Source organism: Watersipora subatra, chromosome 2 (genome assembly GCF_963576615.1).
Source record: "Watersipora subatra chromosome 2, tzWatSuba1.1, whole genome shotgun sequence".
Taxonomy (NCBI): domain Eukaryota; kingdom Metazoa; phylum Bryozoa; class Gymnolaemata; order Cheilostomatida; family Watersiporidae; genus Watersipora; species Watersipora subatra.
Window position 1 is genome coordinate 57,333,219 of NC_088709.1, and position 24,764 is coordinate 57,357,982.

General features: G+C 32.6%; 1 protein-coding gene across 1 annotated transcript in view; it reads right to left on the minus strand.

Moving 5' to 3' along the window:
- LOC137388361 (calcium-activated chloride channel regulator 1-like) overlaps nt 1-24,764 on the minus strand; it is a 48,209-nt gene that overhangs the window by 11,983 nt on the left and 11,462 nt on the right. Inside the window, exons 4-12 of the mRNA XM_068074847.1 lie at nt 14,478-14,598; nt 12,551-12,703; nt 12,159-12,300; nt 11,026-11,149; nt 9,825-9,973; nt 7,993-8,220; nt 6,929-7,062; nt 5,410-5,554; nt 1,156-1,359 (exon numbers count right to left, since the gene is read on the minus strand). Of these exons, the coding sequence (XP_067930948.1) occupies nt 1,156-1,359; nt 5,410-5,554; nt 6,929-7,062; nt 7,993-8,220; nt 9,825-9,973; nt 11,026-11,149; nt 12,159-12,300; nt 12,551-12,703; nt 14,478-14,598 (1,400 nt within the window). The remainder of the gene's footprint in view (nt 1-1,155; nt 1,360-5,409; nt 5,555-6,928; nt 7,063-7,992; nt 8,221-9,824; nt 9,974-11,025; nt 11,150-12,158; nt 12,301-12,550; nt 12,704-14,477; nt 14,599-24,764) is intronic.

The following is a 24,764-nucleotide window of genomic DNA, read 5'->3' on the forward strand; positions in this document are numbered from 1 at the left end:
TTACATTTTTGTTATATTTTGGTGGCCAATTTTGTGACCGCTCTGGTTGCTGCTATTGCACCTAATACTATTATTTTGATGTCTTTAGTAGTATGATAAATGATATTTCGACTGCTGTTTGTAATCCGAACTATTTATACTAACTGCTAACACTTTTATCTTTAGCAATATTATTTTTAGTTTTGACTACGGTAGCCTACTACTTTTTTCAGAAATGTTTCTCAAGTAAAACATTTGTTCACCAAATGCAACCAAAAAACTTTCACAAACAACCTTAAGAATTGCGGTGTGTTGTACCGTAAATTGGTCGTTCTTTTAATTTTAACACTTGTTTTAGCTGCTTTTTCAAACTTCTTCGTATCCACTTCGCTTTCAAAAATTTTAAAATCAGGATGAAGCACTGATCCATGCTAGTGAATGCCAATTGATAACTTTTTGTTATTCAAGTTTTGTAGAAACACATATGGAGGATAAACTTGAATTAGAAGAGTTCAAAGTGCAAGAGTTTAAGTGCATTGGAGCTGCTGTGCAAGAAGACAAGAATTGTGATAGAGAGATAAAAGATAAAAGAGAAAATAAGCTAGAATAGGTGAAGGAAAACTTTAGGCATTATCTACGATAAGAGGGTATCAGCAAAGTTAAAGGAAAGGGTGTGCAGCACACCAGTATGACCAGCAATGCTATATGCTATAGAAAGGGTGGCCATGAAAAAAACAGGAAGAGAAACTAGAAGTAGCGGAGTTCAATATGTTAAGACTCGCAAGAGGAGTAATTTGAAATGTTAAAATCAGAAATGGTGCATCAAGGAGAGTGCAGGCGTTGAAAAGATTAGGAAGAAATCGAGGGAATGGAAACTATGGGTTCACGTGTTCATGAGGGATGAAGAATATGTAGGTAAAGACGTGCAATGCATGCATGGAACTGTCAAAGGTAAAAAACAACAGGGAAACCCAGAAGAAAATGTTTGGATAGAGTAAAAGCGGATATGCAAGACCCGAAAGTGACCGATGAAAATGCAAAAAAAAGCAAATGGAAAAAGACTATCTGCAGTGGTGATCCGGAACAAGAAAAACCTGGAGAGGAAGAAAAATACTAACTAAATATTTTGTAGATTACCCAACTCAATCTGCCATGTTCAAGTAAAGAGTTACTTACTATTTCACTTTCTACTAAGATGATTATAGTCTTCAAATCAGCTACGTGTGACATGGAGGTAATCAGATTCTCTGATACGCTGACTGATATTGTCTCATTATAGCTAAACACCAGTTTGGTGTTCTGACCAATTGTGCTGTCGAAATACGCTCTGCCATTGAATGTTAATTCTCCTGGTGGAATAATGATTTGTCCTCTTTTAATCTGTAATAAAGAATCCCGGAACACCAGGCTCCAATTGTAAATATATTAACATATTGACATTAAATAATACATGAAAAAAATCATAACCAGCAAGCTAAAAAAGTAATTTAATTCTGTATGTGTGTTGAACATGCTTCGGTAAGTGCAAATATTTGTAATCTGTGATTACGAAGAAAAGCAACAAAAACCAAAAAACATTGACCAGTTTGTTTTATTGCTTGCATGATACTTGAACACTAAGTCTTAATTTTGATAGGTGACATAAATGGTAAATCTTTGCAACTGTTTTCTGATGCAGGTCGTTTTAGCTTAATTGCAAACAATCGATTTCATTACATAGTAATGTCATACAGAGTAATCAATAGAATAGTAAAATATGTGAACAAACATTCACAATCAACTCAAACCACAATTTAAAGAAATCAGCACCAAAGTTGAAACAATTTTTTTGGAGCTATTGCACACTTAAAGCCCTTAAATTACATTTTGTACATTTTTTACATTTTTTATGATATATTCCAATACATCAGAGTCTTGGCTTTTGAATGAGACTATATTCAATACACAAAGAATAATAGAACTATGAAAAACAGGTTGTCAAAAGTATGTCCTGCAAAAACAAACACTTGATTCAGGTTCTCAAAATGTGATGTCACAATTATTATTTAGCCTTAGGTAGTCGATCCCTTTCGCTGCTATTTAGGTTGCGCTTTTCTGTGACAATCGGTGCTGTTAAACCGAGAGAGCGCTAATAATGAACTGGATTTCTAGATAATCAACAATGCCCGGGATCGTGCGAACGAATGCCCAACCAATACAAACGCATGTTCTGGGTTAATTAACTATGCTTCAATAAATGTACGATCGTTGATAAAGGTAATGAAATCACATCAATTAAATTGGGACCTGCGCTTTCATGGCCCTAGGACTATATGTCAATCGCACTTTCGTGAGATCACGTAATGCTTGAAACTAATTAGTCTCAGGAGCGACCCTCAACATCACAATAAAATGAGATGGCTAGTGCATAATGTAATCGGGAAAACATAATATGGTGCTTGGAATCTGAGTTATTTATCATATAAATGATTTGTACATAAAGAACTAATGACACTGATTCCTTTGTCATCTTCATTGGTTCTCTGGAGTTGTCCTATTTTTGCCTGACACTAGCGTCATTATCGTAGTTTTTTTTATATAATATTATTTATTGAGGTTTTCATGAGAAAATAGTGTTCTGTTGACTTCATAGTTAAAAATTAAAGCTAATATAATGTGGTATAATATGATAATTGAGAACAAAATTGATAATGGCTACAATTCCAAGTTAGTAATTAGTATAGTCATTTTTTAAGTTTTTTAACGCGGGTGGCACAATACTCTACTATTCTTATGTCAGTTATGGTTGTAAAGTGACAACCAAGGGTTTTTAATAATTTTAATTCAATGTTGTTAGTATACCGGTGTTAGTAAATACAATATAGAATGGTCAGTAGTCACAGTATGGCCAGTTAGGCAATACCAAATGACAGCTCATTTACAGGATCTAATATCTCTTCTTTCATAATCTTGATAGCGTTATATTTAAAAGATTGTCTACCATAGTTCTTAGTAATAGATGATGTTATTAATGAGCATTGTGATCTTAGGCATATTTAGTGTCTCTCACTATCCTGTTGAACATATTTGTATAGAGCACTGGCCACTGTGCTCTATATTGATAAAGTTGATAAATATAAGCGGTAAACAATAAAATAGGCGGTAAGAGCACACAACACCGCATAAGAAAATTGTGACATCACAATTTCCGAGCCTCTGCCGGTAAACATGTTTGCGGTAAAGCTCTGGGGAAATCCTATAAACACCAACCGATGTTTGTCTCACCATGGCAAACAATAACTCATTCGAAAGCCAAGACTCTGATGTATTGAAATATACAATAAAAAAATTATGTAATTTATGTGCTTTAATATAGAGGTGGAAAAGCTGCAATTAATTTTTGTAATCGTATAAAAACATTTTTTACTTTGCTGACATAAGTGTGCACGGCTAAAACTGTTGAACTTTATTAATTTACTAACCAAATGTCTGATGCTGCTCAGATAATTAAAGTTTTTATATACAAAATTTACCTTTAATCAACATATACTACATTTACCATTCAACTTTTAAATGAGAGTGTTTGTTTACTTTGTTTGTCCAGCCAATGCATAATTCAAATATTTAAAAGCTCGAAGCATAAATAAAACATATTTTAGGAAAAGGTTTCTTTCTTCTTACGCTACACATTTGCTCAAAAGTTAAAATGGCTTATAAACACGGGTAAGTAATGCAGTTGCCTTGGATGTTTTTAAAGCAATCATTTGGAGTACCTTAAGCTAGCCTAAATCTTTACTATATTAGCAGCCGTGTCCTTCTTTTCAACTGTCCATCTTTCTATTAGAAACTTGATTGCCTCTCACAGGAATCAAGCCGTGCATTCAAATACACAAATGTTACACCAAGCGCACTACCACTAAACAGTGCATAGAGATTATCACGGTTTGACATAATTGTGCTTGCAATCATTACACATCATGACCTCTCATGTCACATGAAATTGCAAGCATGGTTTTTTGGAGAAGCCTGGCATATCTTTATCCTAGTAGTTTAAGTGCACTCCTAGTTGTTTGCTTTTAGCAGTTCTGCCAGCGTGCCTATTTTGACCAACTACTAAAATTCGGACATTCGAAAAACCAACAAACACTTAGCTGTAAATAATATAAATTTGTATATCAATCTTGAGCACTTAAGTAACTCTAGCAACTTGTTCAGGTGTAGTTGAACTACTGAAAAAAATGACAATTACAACATCATATCAATATGAAAAGTAATAGAAGAGCCCAGCTCGAAAAGTTAGTAAGTCACAAAATGGCCACCTGCAGAAAAGCAAAGTTAAAGTTAAAAACTTGTTGTGAAATCAGAGACAGGTCACTAGGCACCCTTTACCTACATTATCAGGCTCATAACTGTCACTAAATTCACATTTCAAGTTCATTAGATCTTTTCGCACTATTGGATTGGAAAAAGCTGAGATGTTTTTTTATAGATTTGGGTATTTATAGTGCAATTACTTGGGTTTTTTAAAGGATCAACACATTTTTATTTGTGTACGATGACAATGAAAATGATAAGGTAAAAAGCAAATGTAATGAACATCATTGTCACATTAAAAGCTTGAATAATAAAACATTTTTCTAGCCCATTCTGATGAGTTTTAGCCCTTCTTTAGCACTTGAAGTTAGAAGTTTAGGAATAACAGCTTCAGCTTTTTGCTCAGCCATTGCTGAATGCTTTGAAGAGAGCTGTGTGATCACATGACCCTATAGCCTCTATCTGATTGGCTGCTCATCGACCTAAGTACTTTTAGTGCATCAGTATAGAAAACTTTGGCTTACCTTTGTAATTTATCTAAGACTTAAATACTTTTTCATGCTTATTTTTAGTGTTGTTAGACTTAGGTGTGTAAGCTTTAACATTCTACAGTGAAAACTGCAGCTGGCCAACACTGAGACTTAAGTACTTTTAACAAGAAGCTCTTCAATTATAGAGCTGATACAGACGTGTTTGGTTGATCCACATGTCAAATTGTAAGACAGTTATGCAAGTCATGACAGCTAGTTATAACCAGTATATATCTAACACAAACCCCCACATATGACACCTGAATTATTTCTTTACAATAAGTAAAAGCCTAGAACGTACTTTTGAACAATGGAAAACCATTGTAAAGCTTCAGAAACTTTTTACACAATTCATGAATTCCGAATCATGATTATGGCAAGTGATTAAAAAGACAATTATATCAGTTGCATATTAGCTTACAATTAAAAATTTTCAAAAATGCTCAAGTTAAAATGAAAAGAAAACAGTGAACAATATTTAAACAGACTTTGTAAACATTGAAGGTGACTGATGAATAGAATATGTAATTTTTAGGAAGGTGCTAAACATTTATAAATCTTTTTAGGGAAAGTCAGTCAATATGTATCAAACAAATGTAAAACATACCAGAGCATCTCTATTTGCTGCTTTGCAGAACCTCAAGGTAGTCTCTTCATAAAATCCAAGCAAGCCAATTTTGCCTTGGTCCTTGCTTGCTAAATATTCTTTGCCTCCAGTTGAACTTGCCTTATCCGCCAAATACCCTCCTTGGCTATAACATTATTTTATGAATAAAACATTTGATTTCAGCATTTAATGGTAAATTGGTCAGTAGCCAATTTTAATGAAATTGAAAAAGGTAATACTCCTTGATTTTACGAAAATTCATCAAAAAGAGTTGTTCAAAATATCTGGGTCTTCTTGCTAATAAAACATAAGTACCCCTATATACTCCATATTTATTTCATAATGACATGATCAGTGTTCCTAAAGTTTTGAACTCGCTGACACAGGCTTTGCACAAACTTTTTTAAAGCTTTTCTGCTTGTTTTGCTCAAGGTAAGCCATACTTTCTCTTTCTTACCACTACAACCATTGAAAAAACAATTTAGGCAAATGTTATGCAAATTGTTAGCAGATATATTACAGACATCTGTATTTTTATTAATTGTTTAGTTAGTAATCTGTGTTTAGTAATCGTACCACTTTTTAAAACTAAAATAAAACTTCATCTCATGTGAAAACCTTCTATTGCCATGAAAATAAAATAGTGCACTATTGACCAAAAAAAGATTATTTTTATAATTAGTACTATCATCAATTGATCATGAGAAACAATACTTTCAAAAAGAAAATTGAATTAATTAATTCTATCGTAAACCATTAATGTGTTAACGTATATTACTAATTATCTGAAGCTCTCTTGAAAAACAGTGCAGAAGCATTCTATGCAATGAACTCAAGTTGCTTTTAAAAGCAACTGTCTTTATAATGTGTTGACAACTACTTTGCTGAAAACAACATCTTTTTTTATATGAAGATGGGATATTAAATTTTTTTACCATTGTAAATGTACTTAAATCTAAAATCTCAAAAGTTTGAATTTGCCTCCTTTGGCAAGTTGGAAAGTATAATGGTCAGCAGAACTCCTTCTTAAAAAATTGTTGCTATCTTTCCAAAACTAATTTTTATGTATTACTAATTTTTTATGACCTTTAGCAACTCTTAAATGTTGGGAAAACGTAATTAACTTTATTGATAACCTAGAATTTTGAGATTTTTTATTTATTGAAGCAAAAATACGTTAAAATATTGTTACCAAGAAGTACATCAACTCAAATTTTTACATTACAAATCTTTAACCAGCTAACAGATGTTAACTCGACCTGCTTATAAAAAATTTAGTTTTATTTAAATTGCAACTGACAAAGCTCGGTACAGAGTAGATATAGAAGAGTACTTGTCAATTGCCAGTTCTATTCAATTATTAATAAACTTGCAAAGTATAGTGTATTAAAAGAATAATTGGTAATAATCTTTTTTTGACTTCAATATTTTTATAACTACCAAACGAAAGCTAACAAAATTGTAGTTATAGAACTATTCAATGCAAAATTCTATGCATGTAAGAAAAATTAGTTTTTACCCAAACAGCACTGTGTCAAGTATAACTCCTTCACTCAAAATATCTTGTATAGAGTCATCAACATTACCGAGCCCATCACTGTGTAAAAGTATTCGAGTACGACTGAGATCTCCTCCAGTGTACCGACGAAGAATCTAAAAGTTTTCATTTAATTTTTAGTTGAAAAAGGTAAAAGTATATTAAGAGTAAGTATTGGCTATATACAATCACTAAATTATAGATAACTTTAGTATAACAGAGAAAAACTCATTTGTTAGAATCTTTTTGCTTTCTGTCTAATTATCCATGATACATTAAATGTTTCTTGCCCAAATTTCAATGTCTCGAAGTTTTTAGAATCTTGAAAGTTTACACAATTTTTTTAATGTAAACCAACCTTTTACAGAACAGGATTATCTATGCCAATTTCACTACCAGATTTTTGACAATTATGCTTGAATAAGCATTGATAAACAAATGTGACGAGGTAAGTTACAATAATGATGCAAACTTTTGTTATAAAATCTATTCAGAGTGTATTTTTAAAATCTTCATTGCTGTTGTTAATGAATTTGCTTACTACTGCTTATTTTCACAATTTTTCTTTCAAAAGAGATATTTTAGTAAGTTGTATTTACTTTAACAGTGTATTGCAATATCACTAGTTTAGCAAGCACTCACTATAATTTTACCTAAATTTTGTTAAAAATCAAATTTTGTCACCTAATTTTTTACTCGTGCTTATCTTTCAGAGCTTGTAGTTCGGCATGCATAAAATAAACTTTAGCGTTCAGCTATAAGCATTTTTTCTACTTAACTCACTATAATTGCAACACTTTTAAAAGTTTTAAAGCTTCTAGTTGTACAAACATATATTTTTGAATTGAGACACTTTTCGTTAGTTGCACATGATTGACAAACTAATTACAAAAATGGTGCTATCATAGAATATACAGTGTAGTATTTATTTATTTTAATTAGGATGCTGACATAAGTTTTATAAATAAAGCTTCATTCTTGAAAACTATGGTTTGTGTTTATAATAAAAGTTTCTGATATCATAAAAACCAAATATTTGTACTTACTTCGTGACATTTTCTCACTCCAGCTGCAATGTTAGTTCGGCCAAGGGCTAATGTAGGTACCTTTTTCATAAGTTGCTCTCGGCTGAAGCTGCTGGTAATCTCTGTCATCTCAGCATGCACAGTGGCAGCATCAGAGAAGGAAACAATGCTGACAGCTGATCCGGTTGGTAGAAAACTCAGCAGGTAAAGTTGAACAGCCTCCGACATTACAGTTATTCTATCATTTGTCTAATTAAAATAACCGGCAGTCAAAGAATACCAAAATGCAAATATGTTGTGTAATTGTACATGTATATCAGCCAGTAGGGAAGAATAGATCATTATTGAAATATTAACACTTTAACGACCATTTTTAATTCACCACAGTTTACTTGCTGGCAAAGCATTGCTAAAAGTGCGTATCTAAAAGAAAATCTAAAGCCCCAGTTACTCTTAATCTACATTGAACCAAAAAAAAAAAAATTATATTTTCTGACTTATATAAAAAGCACAGTTTTAAAAAAAACTTTTACAATTGCTAGTAATACTTACTACATATAGTTCGGTGTTGAAACTTACTTTTTTACAATGATTGAAATAGTAACACCTGTATTAGGTACATTAGCAGAAAAACAGTTTGAAACATCTAATTTTCTGCAATTTAGCATACAATACAAAAAACCTAAACTATGCAATTACACAAAATAAAATGTTTCTGGAAAAAATTGTATTTATAAATGTTGATAGACTTTTACGTGTCAACTCCCCACGGCCTATTATTAGAATAATAATTTTTTAACAACTGGGAAGCGCAATTTTTTGCTTAGTTTAACTTGTTTGTTTTAATCTAATGAGTAATTGGAGAAGTAAAACAGGAAAATATTTTGGTATACATGATGGTTAAACATTAAGCATCTAAAATTATTATTCCAAAATCGTAATATGCGCAATTATTATTTTCCTTATTGCGCCATTGGCAGATTGTTGTGATTAAATTTATGCTATCTCTTTTGAAATCAATTAATCAAACTTTTAACTACATTAGTCGCAAAAAAAGAACAAAAAAGAATTCAGTCAAAGCTTTATTTGTTAAGTAAAAAATTGAGTAAACTCAGTAAAATTCCCAAACATTTCTTCAACACCAGAAAATTTAATTTAAACTGCAATTTGTTTCAATGAAAACAAGGAATAGGCAAAAAAACAATCAATGCGAAAATTCCAAAACTCTTCCTGATATTATGCCTAATACCAGGAAAAGTATCAGGAAAATATCAGGAATAATATAATATTCTTAATATTATGAAATAATATTAAAAATGTTATATTATTGCTGATATAAATTATTTATATCAGGAATAATTAAAATTTTTATATTATAAATTCTTAGTATTATGAAATAATATTAAGAATTTATTATACAAAAATTATTGTTTTAAATGAAAGAATAGATAAATCTCTGAATTGATAGATGAAATTAAACAAATATTAAGTAGTTTCAGGACCACTTGCGACAGGACTTCAATTTTCACCGCGTTTAGAAAAACAGCAACTTTTTCATCCTGAAATAGAGTTCAAATGGTTTGATGGTGCATAATTGATCTAAAATCACATTTACTTACTATTATATTGGTACATTAACAATTTTTTGTAATACTGATGACAGGCGATTTTGTTATTTAGGAAATTGTTTCATTTAAGATACCCTTTTCATTTACTATTGTGCCAAAGTGATTATTTTTATCATTTTGGATTTTTCAGTTATTTATGCAGGTTTAAAGGCTAAAGAAAAATTTAAGACATTATTCATGATAAATAAATTAGAAAAATTATTAATTAAAGAATCATAGCCTTACTTCCATACTCCCAGATACATCTAAGCAGATGCATACAACATCTTGATCACATTTGTCATCGGAAATGTTGCTCTCGTTTACTTTCTGCACTACACGGAATTCAATTACTGGTTTAAAGTTCGAAGGTCGGTTTTGGCCATAGGCTACATCTGTCAACAATCAGAAATCATAATTTGATGAAGAGAAAGTAATGCAATGTTTGACAATACATCTTATAAATTTCAAATAAAAGCTTGGCAGATAGTTTAGCATTGTAATTGGGTTGTGTTTTAAAACCAAGTGTTTAGCACATGAGTTTGTGATAGACTTAAATAAACTTTCAGCATGAACATTTTCTTTATTAAAAAAATAGTTTATTGTGGTTTAAAGACATCAAATAAGTTTATTTTATAAAATTTATTAACTCTAAAAACTGTAAAAGCAGTAAAGCTTTTGCAAAAATAAGACATAGTGAAAATACTAAATGGGAAGTTTGTGTGCTCATTGAGTCAAATCAGCTTACATACATAAATATTATTTTAGACAATCAATTCTAAAATTAATTGATTGGTTAAACGCCTTCAAAAACATTTTCTCCGCCAAAAATATAAAATCTAAAATATCATTTTAAAACTTAAAGAACTACATTCCAGTATTAGAGAGATCTTCACAGTTTGAAATATCAAATTTCCATTTAGAAAGCAGTTAATACGTGTAGCTGTGATCATACATTATGTAGAATAATCTGTCTGATTCACTACATAAAAGCTTGACATAAGATATTATAAACTACATCAATATTGCATCATGCAGATCAAAGGTTACTAATCAAGTAAATATATACATTGCTATATTCAGTAAAGTATTATTTGATACAAAAAAAAATTATATTAAGTTATTATTGGGATTCAAAATTTTCTTTACACCTTTTGGATGTTGCGATTTGCATGCACACATGAAGCACTGTATTAAAGAAGTGTGCATAACTAAATTTGAGAGTTTTGCCTTTGGCAATTACAATGAAATTTATATTGTGTTGTTGTTAAGGTTAAATAATGCTACGAGTACTTAACACAATATATCAAAATTGACTTGAATTAAAAAAATTGATTGCTTAAAATGCAAATATATATTTGCCTTTTAAATTAGAGTATGAAAAAAATTGCTGAAATTTCTAAAAAATACAGTATGGCTAAAATTTTGTAGAAAAAGAGGCAGTTACCAAAATCTTGAAGATCTGTCATGACCTCCCAAGCACTCAAATCATCACAGTTCTTGTTTTGTAAGTTGGTAGATAGAATATTGTGAGCAGTACCATCTCCATCTTGATCGCAGAAATCAACTACCTGAATAGAAGCCAGTTAAATAAATTAGCTGTAACCATATACTCTTGTAGTTTACTAATCAGTTTGAAACTATTCTAGAATAGAGTTTTATTTGAAGCATGATAAGCTTAAACTAAAGCCGTGACAATTTTTAACCCAACAATCTTCAATTATTAAAAAACAACTTAAAATGTTTGACGCTTAAACGCTTCAAGCCGAGATAATTTGAAGTATTGTTTGCTAACCAGATACCATACCTAAGTAAGCTTGACTGCACATTTTTGCTTTGTTTTTTAACACTTTCAGTTTACATAGTATTACAAATCTTTTGGTGATTTGTGTGCATTACAAGTTTCTAGCCATATTTCGTAGTTTTGAGTTGAATACGCATTATTTTTGAGATATCTTGAAAATACTGATAAGACTTATAATTGACAAAAAATGAAAAGTAACTGCTTACAAAACATTAGTATCTAGTGACACATTGATTAAAATTATTGACAAGAAAAGATCAAACAGATTCAAATCTAAAAAGATTGTTTTCTTCAGTATCAAAAGCTTTCCACTAAAACTGATCGTTATTCTATTAATACCAAATACATAAACTCCATCAAGCTCATTGTACTGCAATTATTTGTTTTTCTCCAGTTATCTCAAAAACATTACTTTATTGAAAAAGTGTGAAACAGAGATATTTACTCGATTTGATTTTGTTGTTTCATTGGATTTTTCAAATCTGGAGCTTCAATATTATGTTTGTTTAGTTTACAATGAATTGGGTTATTATAAGGGCTTCTAAGTGTAAAGTTGTTAATACAGCCTAGAATCAGTTGACTCACATTTACCTACCAGATTAGGTTTCAATGTGTTAATTATGCGTCTTTAGTGCTATTCGTATTAGATAACACTTTGTATTACTAGTTGTAATTGTAATCACTGTATTAGGTAATATGGTAATTTTGACATAACTACAAAGTAATCCTTTTATTTGACAGTAGTAAAATAGTTACTTTACTTTTATGGTACTCACTTTATCTAAATACTCATAAGCAAGAAGTGATGCTGTTCCTGCAATATCGTGGACAGAAGGTTCACATGGAGGCGGTGGCGGCATAACATTGAAGGCACAGTTTGTAAAATCTTTAAAAGTAAACTCCATTTCATTGACACACCTACAAAAACATAATTGCTTTCATCTACTGTGGAAGATTTGGTAAGATTTGGCAACTGCCTTTAGTTATCAAACAACATCAAATTAACTCCTTTCATCACACTAATAGAGTTGAAACAATAACTTTTATGAAGTTATATTAGTGTAGCAGCAGAAGGTACACAGGCCCAGATCCAAAAAAGGATGCCATGATTTGCCAGCCCAATCGAGACTAGGATACCAGTTCAGCCCATCCAAGCTGTAAAAGACACCAATAGACTTTACTGAAAGGACGAAGCCAGCCATCGATCAGACTTGGCCGGTCAGAAGTATAATCCTCGGTAAGGTCGATGAGCCAGCCACCAAACCGGCCTCGGAAGACCGCTCTATAGCTGAGTTGACCTTGGTGGTTAAAGGGGCAATGCCTACAGGAGAAAAACTGTATAAGGAGGAATGCTGAAAACAAGAAGCAGAGCACCTGGACGCCTCATCCTAAGGAGTTTGATTGTATGCGCATAATTGATTGTATTTGTTTTGATATGTATTTTTGAAATCTACTGTATATTATACTAAAGTAATGTAGTTCCTTGTAAAAAAGTAAATAGTAACAGCGACTCCTTTATATTAGTCCAATTTGGACTGCGACCACTTTTGTTTGGTACTGCGTTACCAACCAGTTTGCTAGGTTGCCATAGCATTAATGGGTTATGACCTTTAGTTAGAACTTTCCTGAGTATTTAATTTACTGTTACTTATATTATAACAACAATACAAGTTTTCAGAATATCAAATAAGTCTTTTGTGTGTACTCTGATGCTTTACATCTTTATAGCAAAACCTACAAAAATTTTAGTTTTTAGTGGTCTAAAATGTTTTTTACCAAAATCTTTAATGGAGTTATTAAAAATGGTACCACGACAAGCCCATTTGATTTGTGGTACTTCTGAAAAGAAAATTAGTATATGAGCCAGGCATAATTTGCACTGTATCAAATCTTAGCACTTTTTTATAGCTCAAAATGTAGTTCAAAACATTTGCACCAAATTTTAATTACCAATAACTTCACTGGTTTACTTAGAATATGATTTGTAATTTACTTGACATAAGCAATTCCTAAAAGATTGAGCTGGATGTCTGTTTTACTCACCGCAGGTAAAGGCTACGCAAGACTATTTTAAAAAACATTGTTGCATATCCATTGTTGTAACACCTTTGTAATCTTGGGTAGACGTGATTGAGCAAATTTGCAAGTGAGCCTAAGAAACTCCAGCTGAGCACAGTTGTAAGAAACAATTAAATGTTTGATGCCTTCTCTATTATCACTACTGGTCTATTCGTGGAATTGAACGACAACATGGTGTTCACAGATTATACGCTCTGAACCCTTAGTTCACAGTGTTTGTGGCCTTTGCAGCAGCCATTTATCGTAATCATCTGACATGGTCTTTAAAATGAAAACAAAATAAAGAAAACTTCAATAAAACTGCTGTGTTTAAAAATGGTCAAATCTTCATTATAAAAAGTCATGTTCACCCATCTGTCCTAAGCTGTGCTGAGAGTGTCAGGGATAATTTGAACTCAGATATTCAGACTTCCAACAGCGCGCACACAATTTGTGTCCCTCAACCACTTTTTCACATCTAAGACTAATTGTGCCCGAAGTTATTACACACGTCAATCCCTTGCAGCGCGTGAGTCAGCAAATGTACTAGTAATAATAATGAGTCAATAAAACCTTTGATGGATGATAAATAAGCCTATGAAAATTTGTACCACTTACTACCAAAATTTATAGTTGCTTAATAAGATTTTTTAAGTATAGTAACATCTCACAATGTTTAATTTTGACATGCATTAAATTTGGGTGTCAAATAAACATTCAAGTTAATTTTTTGAATTTATTTTTTCAGGTATAGTAAACATATATATATATATATATATATATATATATTATATATATCAAATGTTTTATTGACTCATTATTATTACTAGTACGTTTGTTTACTAACAGTATATACATGTATATATCTATATATATATATATATATATATATATATATATATATATATATATATATATATATATATATATATATATATATATATATATATATATATGTATATACATGTATATATATCTTTTTCACATCTAAGAATAATTGTGCTAAACATTAACAGACATATATCTAACATATTTACCCTTGTACTCTTATGACTCCATTTTGTAGATAGAAGTGAGAGCTCACAATGTCATTTACAGGAATATTTTCATCAAACAATCCCCACTTTAGCTTGGCAAACTCTTTTACCACTCTTTTTTCTGTAATATGTAGACATGGCTTGAATTAATAATACACATTATTTCTGATCTCTAGATGCAATGATTTTTGCTGCTTACACCAGTTTAACCAAAAAGCATGACATTATCAAAGTTTTCTATTTGGTAAGTAGGTATTCTATTTAGTATATATATATTATATATATGTATATATATTATATATATATACATATATATACATACATCAGTTGTTGATTTATATTGACTTAATATTTGGTAAGACAAATTTGTATCGATATTAAAGGATATTCAACTAGTCACATAGTAAAGAAATTTATATGCTCTCTGACTAACAGATTACCTTGTTTCAAACACAATTATATGTATACTAAAAGCTAAACATGATAAGTCCTTTAGGATCTAAAAAGACTTTATTTATTTGAAAATAAATGAGAATGGTCAATGTTAGTTTACGATCTAAATCAGCCATGTCTAGAAATTTGTGTTTGGCAATTACAACATCAGTGCAATGATCTCTTAAAGTAATTTATATAGAAGTTTAATTTGTCATTATGAAATTTAATTTACAGCAAAATAAGTAAATTTTCCAATTTTTAATGAGAAGTGGTTTTGAGAAGCATTTTTAACCAAAATGCATTAAAACTTATAATTTTTTGTTCATCGCTTTTTTCATTTTTTTCATCGAAAACCAGATTCAATTCCATTAATACATCATTGTTTTTGATGTATTAATGGAATTGAATCTGGTTTTCACACCACTATGCTTTGGAGAAATTGTGTCTTTTAAACAGAATTCAAGAATAGCTGCCCCATGACTAGCCAAAATTCTTCAGTTTGCAAATACTCTTTTAGATAAACTTAAAAAGACATACCAAAATTTATGAAACTGCTCTATTAAGTTTTGAAATCTTTTAAAGTGAACACTAACAGCTTGAAGTTAGTAAGCTTCTTCAGAAAGTATTAACTCATAGTTGGTTGACTAAATATTGGTAAAACTGTGAAATAAATGTGAGTTTTCTTAGATAAAACAAATGGTTAATTTCAGTCTTTTTTCCAGGTTTCTATTCAAGTTGCTTTCATAATAAAAATTTGAAAAATCAGATCATTTTTCTAGCTAAAGCAGGTTTAGACTTTGGTAAAAAACAAAAACTAAGCATTCTGGAAAACCAGTCCATCAAGCAACATGAAGGTAAGATGTAATGTTTGAATTAATTTGAAGAAGCTATGCTACATGGTGAATTGAAAAATAAATAGGCTACTCTGGCAAAATGTTGAAACTCACATGATGAATGATTGACAGAACAAAGAGTACGATAAGTCGATAAAGGCTAAATAATTGTTTTAAAATAGATTCAAATATTATTTTTTAATATTTTTCTTATATCTTAAGCAGAAGCAACTAAAACAACTGCTAAAATTGTATTAGCAATACTTTAAAAATAATGCTATCTGTATTTATAAAATATATGGTGATGCTAGCAATAACTTTACACTAAAGGTTTTACTTGATGAAGATTAATTCATCATATTATATAATATAATATTAATTCATATTGTATATATATATATATATATAAATATATATATATATATATAAATATATACATATATATATATATATATATATATATATATATATATATATATATAAGTATTCTATATATATATATATAGAATATGTATATGTATATATATATTATATATATATAATAAAACTGCTGTGTGTTTAAAAATGGTCAAATCTTCATTATAATAAAAGCCAAGTCCACCCATCTGTCCTAAGCTATGCTGAGAGTGTCAGGGATAACATGAAGCCAGATATTCAGATTTCTAACAACGCACACACAATTTGTGTCCCTCAACCACTTTTTCACATCTAAGACCAATTGCGCCTGAAGTTATTACACACGTCAATTTCTCGCGGAGTGTGAGTCAGCAAACATACTAGTAATAATAATATATATATATATATATATATGTATTTAATATATATATATGTATATATATATACAGTGTATATGTTTCTCAAAGTATGTCGTCGTATGTGGATCTGTATGCATTCTGGCTATAGATCTTAAAATCTTGATATTAAAATTCCATGTTCTGATGGAACGTAGAAATTAAATGTTTATATATTCATATAATTATATTATTATATATTTATATAATTATATAATTGTGTATATATACAGCAATATAAAGATACAAAAATATATATAGATATCTACTATATAAACGACAATCGTTGTCTGTGTGTGTGATTGATTGATTGTCCGCCTTATAGAGCGGTCTTTTCTTTTATCGTCGTACGAATTTCGGTCGTACGAAGCGAACTGAATTAATATGTGTAGTAACGGTAAATAAATTATAGAGCGGTCTTTCTTTTTCCATTCGGTCGAACGAAGCCAACCGAACTAATATGAATACTAAATATCGTAATATGGACTATTAGCCGCTACTTTTCTCTGACGATTTGAGCCAAGCGGCTTATATAAAAGTGTGGCTATTCTGTTGGTTTTCTTTCACCGCGCATTAACCGAAATCCCCGGTTGGCACGCTTTTTAAACGGCAAATTTTCTGCCGTGTTAAAAAGCACCTTCCTGAGTTCTGCGGCCTATACAAAGGTGCCTATACAGCTATACAAATGTACTGTTCATTAAATAAAATAAATTAACGAGTAGTTATTTACATGCAATTAATATTTACTGCCAACGTGTACCAAGAAGGTCACGTAAACGTTTGTTTTTGGAGCCACTGGAAAAACGCATTTCTCACCTACTTTCCACATCAAAAAGGTAAGTGTTTTTTATACGATGTTGTATTCTCCACTACTTAATAACGTTGGATTTGCCGCTGTTCGTGATAGTGGGTCATGTTCATTTCCTTCAACAGCCGAGTTACTAATTTTTTTCCAGCTACGAGTAGGCCTACCGTAACTTACTATTACAGAACTTTCACGAGTACTCCGAGGGTTGCGATACGCTATTGTGAAAAGAAAGAGAGCAGCTGCTATCAACTTACTGTCACCCTGCATCAGCCATGACCAGCTATACGTCGCCTGCTCAAGAGTAGGCACACGCCGAAAACTGTTTCTTCATACGCCCGACAGAAAAACAAAAAATGTTGTCTATCCGCAAGTGTTGCGTTGAACTAACATTGTGTTATTGTTTTATGTCCTTCATGTTCTGCTATACCACATGCAGCATTTTCTAACATATTTTTCAGTATATATATCTTTTCATGCATTTCTTTTCCTTATTGTATCTCATACAAAGGCTATCATGTCGACGCTTTGTTCTACTATTGTAAAGTGCTAATGCTGTATCTGCCTTGACATCATACTGTCTGTGCTGTTATACTTATAAATTTTATTGACACAACCTCATTACTGTTTGTATATACCATGTCAAAACACAGGCTATAGACGAAAAACTGGTGAGCTATGATTAGTGTGTTAAGAATGTAGAAGTCTCCATTCAATAAATGCTGGCGATAGCAAAATATTTTGTATAATTTTTTAAAAGATGCAAAACTTTTCAATACTGCCAGTTTGAAAAACTTCAGTTTGCCTAGCGATGTCAATTTCATTATCAGTCCTCTGTACACAAATAGGGCAACTCCGATTTGAGTGGTTTGGGACTGATGCATTGTAGACTAGCTGTAAAACGTATGGCAGATTTACATTGTTCTCCCCTACATTATTGACCTATATGACTGCATATGTGTATGCGTAGTGTGATCAGGGCAAAAAAATTCAGTAAACTGCATATTTGGAGTTGTTTTACAGTATAAAAGACAACTCTCAATAAACCTCTTGCTGTACATAAATCTGTTCCTGTGGACGGGTTATGCAGCTAGCGGTTTGGGGCCGTGGCGTCACTTGGGGATGCGCAGAAGACCTTTTTCACCCTGAGTGCAGCGAGTGTATCCAGGCGCGGCTTTCCGGATGAGTTGGACAAGTGCGAGGCGATTGATTGCGAAGCGATTGAGTGCTAGGCGATTGATTGCGAGGTGATTGATTGCGAGGCGATTGATTGCGAGGCGATTGATTGCGAGTGCGAGGCGATTGATTGCGAGTGCGAGGCAATTATTGCAAGGCGATTGGTTGCGAGTGCGAGGCGATTAATTGCGAAGCGATTGACTGCAAAGCGATTGAGTGCGAGGCTATTGATTGCGAGGCGGATGCGGGCCGGATGATTGCGAGGCGATTGATGGCGAGGTGAATGCAAAAGCGCGATAGTCAACTGCGAGACGGGTATAGACTGGTCAGCCAAGGCGGGTAGATGGGCCATGGACGGGTATGACGGGCCAGGCCACAGACGGGTATGAACGGATGCATGAATCTAGACACATGAATCTAGAATATTTACTAGATTTTACACGCATCTAGCTGTAAAACACATTGTAGATTTTTATTGTTTTCCCCAATCATTGTTGACATCATAATATGTGTATGCATATTCAGGGCAACAATTTCAGTAGACTGCATATTTGGAGTTGTTTTACCGTATGAAAGACAACTCTCAATAAACCTTATGCTGCCCGTGAATCTGCTCCTGTAGACGGGTAATGCAGCTAGTATATATATATATATATATTTCTCAAAGTATGTCATCATATGTGGTTCTGTATGCATTCCGGCTATAGATCTTAAAATCTTGATATTAAAATTCCACGTTCTGATGGATTTGAACAGTTTCTAATTTGGATTCTCTATCATTTAGTTAGAGCACCATAGTGATCAGATATGTTTTCATATAACAGATACACTATGCGTGTGCTAATTATATTAGCTTTGTGTCCACGAGTTACGATGCTCTTGTTCAGAAATATTTTGGGACATGAAACGTAATGCTTATTCGTCTTTTTTCGTTGAAGCTTTTCTCGTTAATAATTTATCTCGAACTTAAATTTTGGCGATTGTTGTACTAATTATATACACACCAAAATATATACGTTGAATCAAAATTTCGTAGTTTACATACTTGCTATTTATTTTACATCTACATTTAGTTTGCTATTAATTAATTCCAGCTGCTCAGAAGACTTTTTCCCAGCTACATTTTGTTTTTTGGATTATGATTTGGTAGCTTGCGTTCCACAATCATTAAATACAAACAAAATCTTTGTTTGTTAGAAAATCTTTCACGTTATTTTTCAAGTTAAAATTGAAACATCTGTATTTGTATGAATATTTTTCAACCTGTTATTTAACGTTTGTTTTAATAGCGATATAGTATATTAACAAGCACAATTTCCCTTCCTCAACAGATGGATAAAGTGAAGCTCGCTAAACACGCGTTTCACAAAAGTTTCTATCAGTGCTAGCTTTGAATAATATGTATCTATATTTACATTCTCTTATTACATTCATAAACTTCTTATAATTTTTGAAGTTTATACATTAATATGTTTTTAAAGTTTGTTTCATTATTGTTATTATTTTAACTTGCATTTTTAAACATAATTTGAGTATCGTGTTTGAAGTTTAAACAACATTCTTTTTCCTTTCACTGTTATTAGTACTTAGTTTCTCATCTTTATTATTAATATTATTTTTCATTCAACCATTTTTGGCAGACATTGTTTAAATAAAGTTTCAACTACAAAATACTACCATATTGTCATATTCTTTTGTTAATCTGCTAAATACATGTATTCTCAGAAGTTACACATTGTCTCATGCCTCCACAAAAAAGAACCTATCCTGCACAAAATCAGTTCCTCATGATATGAAGTTTGAAAGTTACAGTTGTTTGAAAAAGTTTTAAACCTTTTACAGTTGTTTTTATTTTTCTCTTAACCCATATCAACTACACAAAACACTTTTCCCATAATATGTAGTTTGAAAGTTAGAATGGGAAATGTTGTTATAGGTTGAATACAAATCAATTTTCTGTCCAAAAACTTTTTTATTACCCGGGTAATGCCAGGTTGTGCCACTAGTATTTTATAGTCATTTTCTTCAACAACACAGTCTATGCTAAGGAATGAAGTCGTAGTTTAAGAAATTTTTCAAAAGGTAGTTGATTTATGCGGTCAACAGTGTCGTTCTTAGGTGCCAGAATTACCTTTTATCAACCATTAGTACTGAAAATAGTTTTCCTGATTATTGAGGGAAATTTTTTGTAGTAAACTGTTTTCCATGTCTACAATAAATCCCCGATTTTCAGAAAGAGAGATTAGTTCATTGTTAACTGGTAGCTTTCCATCACCAATATTTAAAAGTCGTGCAGAAAATTTGCCTGAATCATCATCCCCTCACAGATGCACTCTTATATTTGTCGTTAGTTCACTCATTTCTGCACAGTGCAATATATAAGAATCTTTTAAGCAAGCTTTGAGTTCATCAGCTGGAGTTCCTCTAGGTATGACTGGTAGGCTTTAACAAAACTTTCCAGCAAGAAGTACACATACACCATCCAAAAGTTTGTCACTGTTATAAAGGTCTTTAAGTGTGCGATCCAGAGCTTCCAATGTTGCTTTTTGTACAATTGTGCATTTATTCCAAACAATTAGTTTTGTAGTCTGTACTAATTGAGCCGATCCAGTACTTTTACGGATGCTGCAAATATGAGTCTTCAAGTTTCCTATATCCAATGGCAGTTTAAACATAGAATTAAGCGTTCTTCCACCTTCCATCAACATAGCGGCTATACCTGAAGATGCGACTGCCAGTGCAACTTGTCAATTAGATCTGATTTCAGCAAGCAAAAATTGAGCAAGAAAGTCTTACCAATTCCATCGGAAGCGTTCAAGAGAAATATTGCTTTCCGCTAACCATTTACAGCTTCTAAAACCTTTCCATCAACTAAAGTCTGACCAAATATAAGGTTTGGTTCTGTGCTGCTAACAAATCTATTTAAATTGGCTATGCCATAGTTGGTTTCTTGTAGCAATTCTGTCGCTGGAAGCAGGTCTAAATTTCTGTATGGCGATGTGAATTCGAATTCCTCTAGTCTTTTACCAAAAATTCGCATGACTTTGTCTTCTAACAAAATCAAAGTTTTGTTTAAAATTTGTTTTATAAAATCTAAAAACATTTGCGGTTGAATTTGATTCAATTGTCTGCGTACATCTCCACCCATGCTTTTTCTACGATCTAGCCATAATTTTTTAGGATCAGACGGATTGCAGCTAATAAGAATAACAGTAAAGAGATTATGCAACTGAAAAGGTGAATCTGAAACTGAAGCTTCCTGAAGAATGTTGTGCCACTATCTGTCATCTACCAGTAATTCTCGTTTGAGACATACTTCCTTAAATGTTGAGCAAACGATTCTGTTGACAGTTCAAAGGTTTTGAAACAAAGTAATTCCCGTAACTTTGTGTCGTAAAATGTGCAAGTGAAAACACTCTACATAGATTTGTTGGATGAACGGTATATACTTTTTCCAGCACATCTGATGCACCTATGTGAGGCCAATTTTCAACAACCTTCCTTTGTTTTCTAGATTGCCACGTTTTCTGTGCTGTACACGTGTAGTGAATAAGCATTTGAGAATGTAGTAGAGTTTGAGCAAATTCATTGTTTTTGCACGCTTTAGAAAATTCCGTTAAAGTAGTTCTTGGTGGTTCTTGTTCATGTTGTTTGATGTTGTCTTTATTGACGAATACTCGCTATCCCTTTTTTAGGTGTGCAATAAGACCTGATACTGCAGGATGTCTCTAATAAATTGGGAAACCTCAAATTCTCCAAACAGCTTCATTGCTGGACATAAATCTACCAAATTAAAAAGTATTCATTTCATTTTTGTTATTTTCTATTACAAAAGTTGTTTAATCACTGCCTTTCCGAATGTATTTGCAAACGCACCTTATCTATATAACTGAATGACAATAATCCCCATTCAAATGGGTGTTGATAATTCTCGATATAAAAGGGCAGTATGGCACAATCCATCTGTTGTCAATTTTTATTTCTGTGCTACCGTATTGAATTTTTGCAAAATGTCTTTCTATCCCTGGCATTCGTCTTCTATACTGTGGATATCCATAATCAGCAGTCAGAGTATCATGAATAAGTTCTTGCGGGTATTGTTTGGTGCATTTTCCATCTTTCATACAGGGAGAAAGGCGATTGAGGTTGCCACATGGTCTATATATCATTTGCTTGATAATGATGCTGTACAGAGTTGGGTCCTCTTCTTTATCTGGAATTTCTGCAAATATTCTTTAGTCAACCTGAATTGAACGTATTTTTTATACCAGCCATAGAAGAAGACAATGAGGCAGACTTTGTTTTTGCTAATCAATTAAAAAAAGTAAAAATTGAATATCTTCAAAATTTTTCCCTTTGTTAGCAAGTTAAGCAGTAGTTTTACTTTTAGCCTAAAAACTTTAGCTACTATGTCATGTCTGTCACAAGCTGCTTGCCCTTCTATAAGAACTTATTTTATTTCCGTCCATTTTGGATTTTGTACGTTAACGTTATAAAGAGATCTGGCGTAAATAAATGAAAGAAAACTATTTTGTTCATATTTAACGATTGTGGAACGCAAGGTACAAAATCGGAATCAAGGAAACGTGGTGTAGCTGGAAAAAAGCCTTCTGAGCAGCAGAAATAAATTAGGAGTAAATATAAATGTAGATGTGAAATAAATAACAAGTATGTAAACTACAAAACAGTTGATTTGGTAATAATACTATTAATAAAAAATGATGAAACTAAATAAAACTTATTACAACCAAATAAAATCACCAAATTTTTATTTCAAGAGAAATGTTTGTTGATAATGGTTGGCGAAAAGCATCCCGATATATAGGGGTATAGTAACCCATAGGCACAATGCATCAATAAATACGACGTTTAGCGTGTGAAATCGAGAATAAGGTATTACAGTATATAGCAAGAGCTACTAAAAAGTATTTGCTTTCGCAGACTTGCCTTTATAAACTTCCCATGGGGAGCAACGCATATCTTGTAATCTACTATATAAACGGCAATTGTTGTGTGTGTGATTGAGTGTCCGCGGTATAAAGCGGTCTTTCTTTTTATCGTCGTACGAATTTCGGTCGTACGAAGCAAACTGAATTAATATGTGTACTAACAGTAAATAAATTATAGAGCGGTCTTTCTTTTTCCATTCGGTCGAACAAAGCCAGCCAAATTAATACGAGTACTAAATATCGTAATTTCGTAATATGGACTATTAGCCGCCACTTTTCTCTGACGATTTGAGCCAAGCGGCTTATATAAAGGTGTGGCGATTCTGTTGTTTTTCTTTCACCGCTCGGGCGCATTAACCGAAATTCCGGTTAGCACGCTTTTTACACGGCAAATTTTCTGCCGTGTTAAAAAGCACCTTTCCTGAGTTCTGCGGCCTATACAAAGGTGTCTATACCGCTATACAAATGTACTATTCATTAAATAAAATAAATTAACGAGTAGTTATTTACATGCAATTAATATTTACTGCCAACGTGTACCGAGAAGGTCACGTAAACGTTTGTTTCTTGGAGCCACTGGAAAAACGCATTTCTCACCTACTAAATTTCCACATCAAAAAGGTAAGTGTTTCTTATACGATGTTGTATTGCCTATGAATTGCAACATCTCCACTACTTAATAACGTTGGATTTGCCGCTGTTCGTGATAGTGGGTCATGTTCATTTCCTTCAGCAGCCGAGTTACTAATTTTTTACAAGCTACGAGTAGGCCTACTGTAACTTACTATTACAGAACTTTCACGAGTACTCCGAGGGTTGCGATACGCTATTGTGAAAAGAAAGAGAGCAGCTGCTATCGACTTACTGTCACCCTGCATCAGCCATGACCAGCTATACGTCGCCTGCTCAAAAGTAGGCACACGCCGAAATCTGTTTCTTCATACGCCCGACAGAAAAACCAAAAATGTTGTCTATCCGCATGTGTTGCGTTGAACTAAGGGAGAGAGAAAGAGGGAGAGAAAGGGAGAGACAGAGAGGGAGAGGGGGGGAGAGAGGGAGAGAGAGAGGGAGAGAGAGGGAGAGAAGGGGAGAGCGAGGAGGAGAGGGGGGGAGAGAGAGAGGGAGAGGGGGGAGAGGGAGAGAGAGAGAGGGAGAGAAGGGGAGAGAGAGAGGGGAGAGAGAGAGGGAGAAAGAGGGGGGAGAGAGAGGGGAGAGAGAGAGGGAGAAAGAGGGGGAGAGAGAGAGAGGGAGAGAGAGGAGGAGAGGGAAAGAGAGAGGGAGGGAGAGAAGGGGAGAGA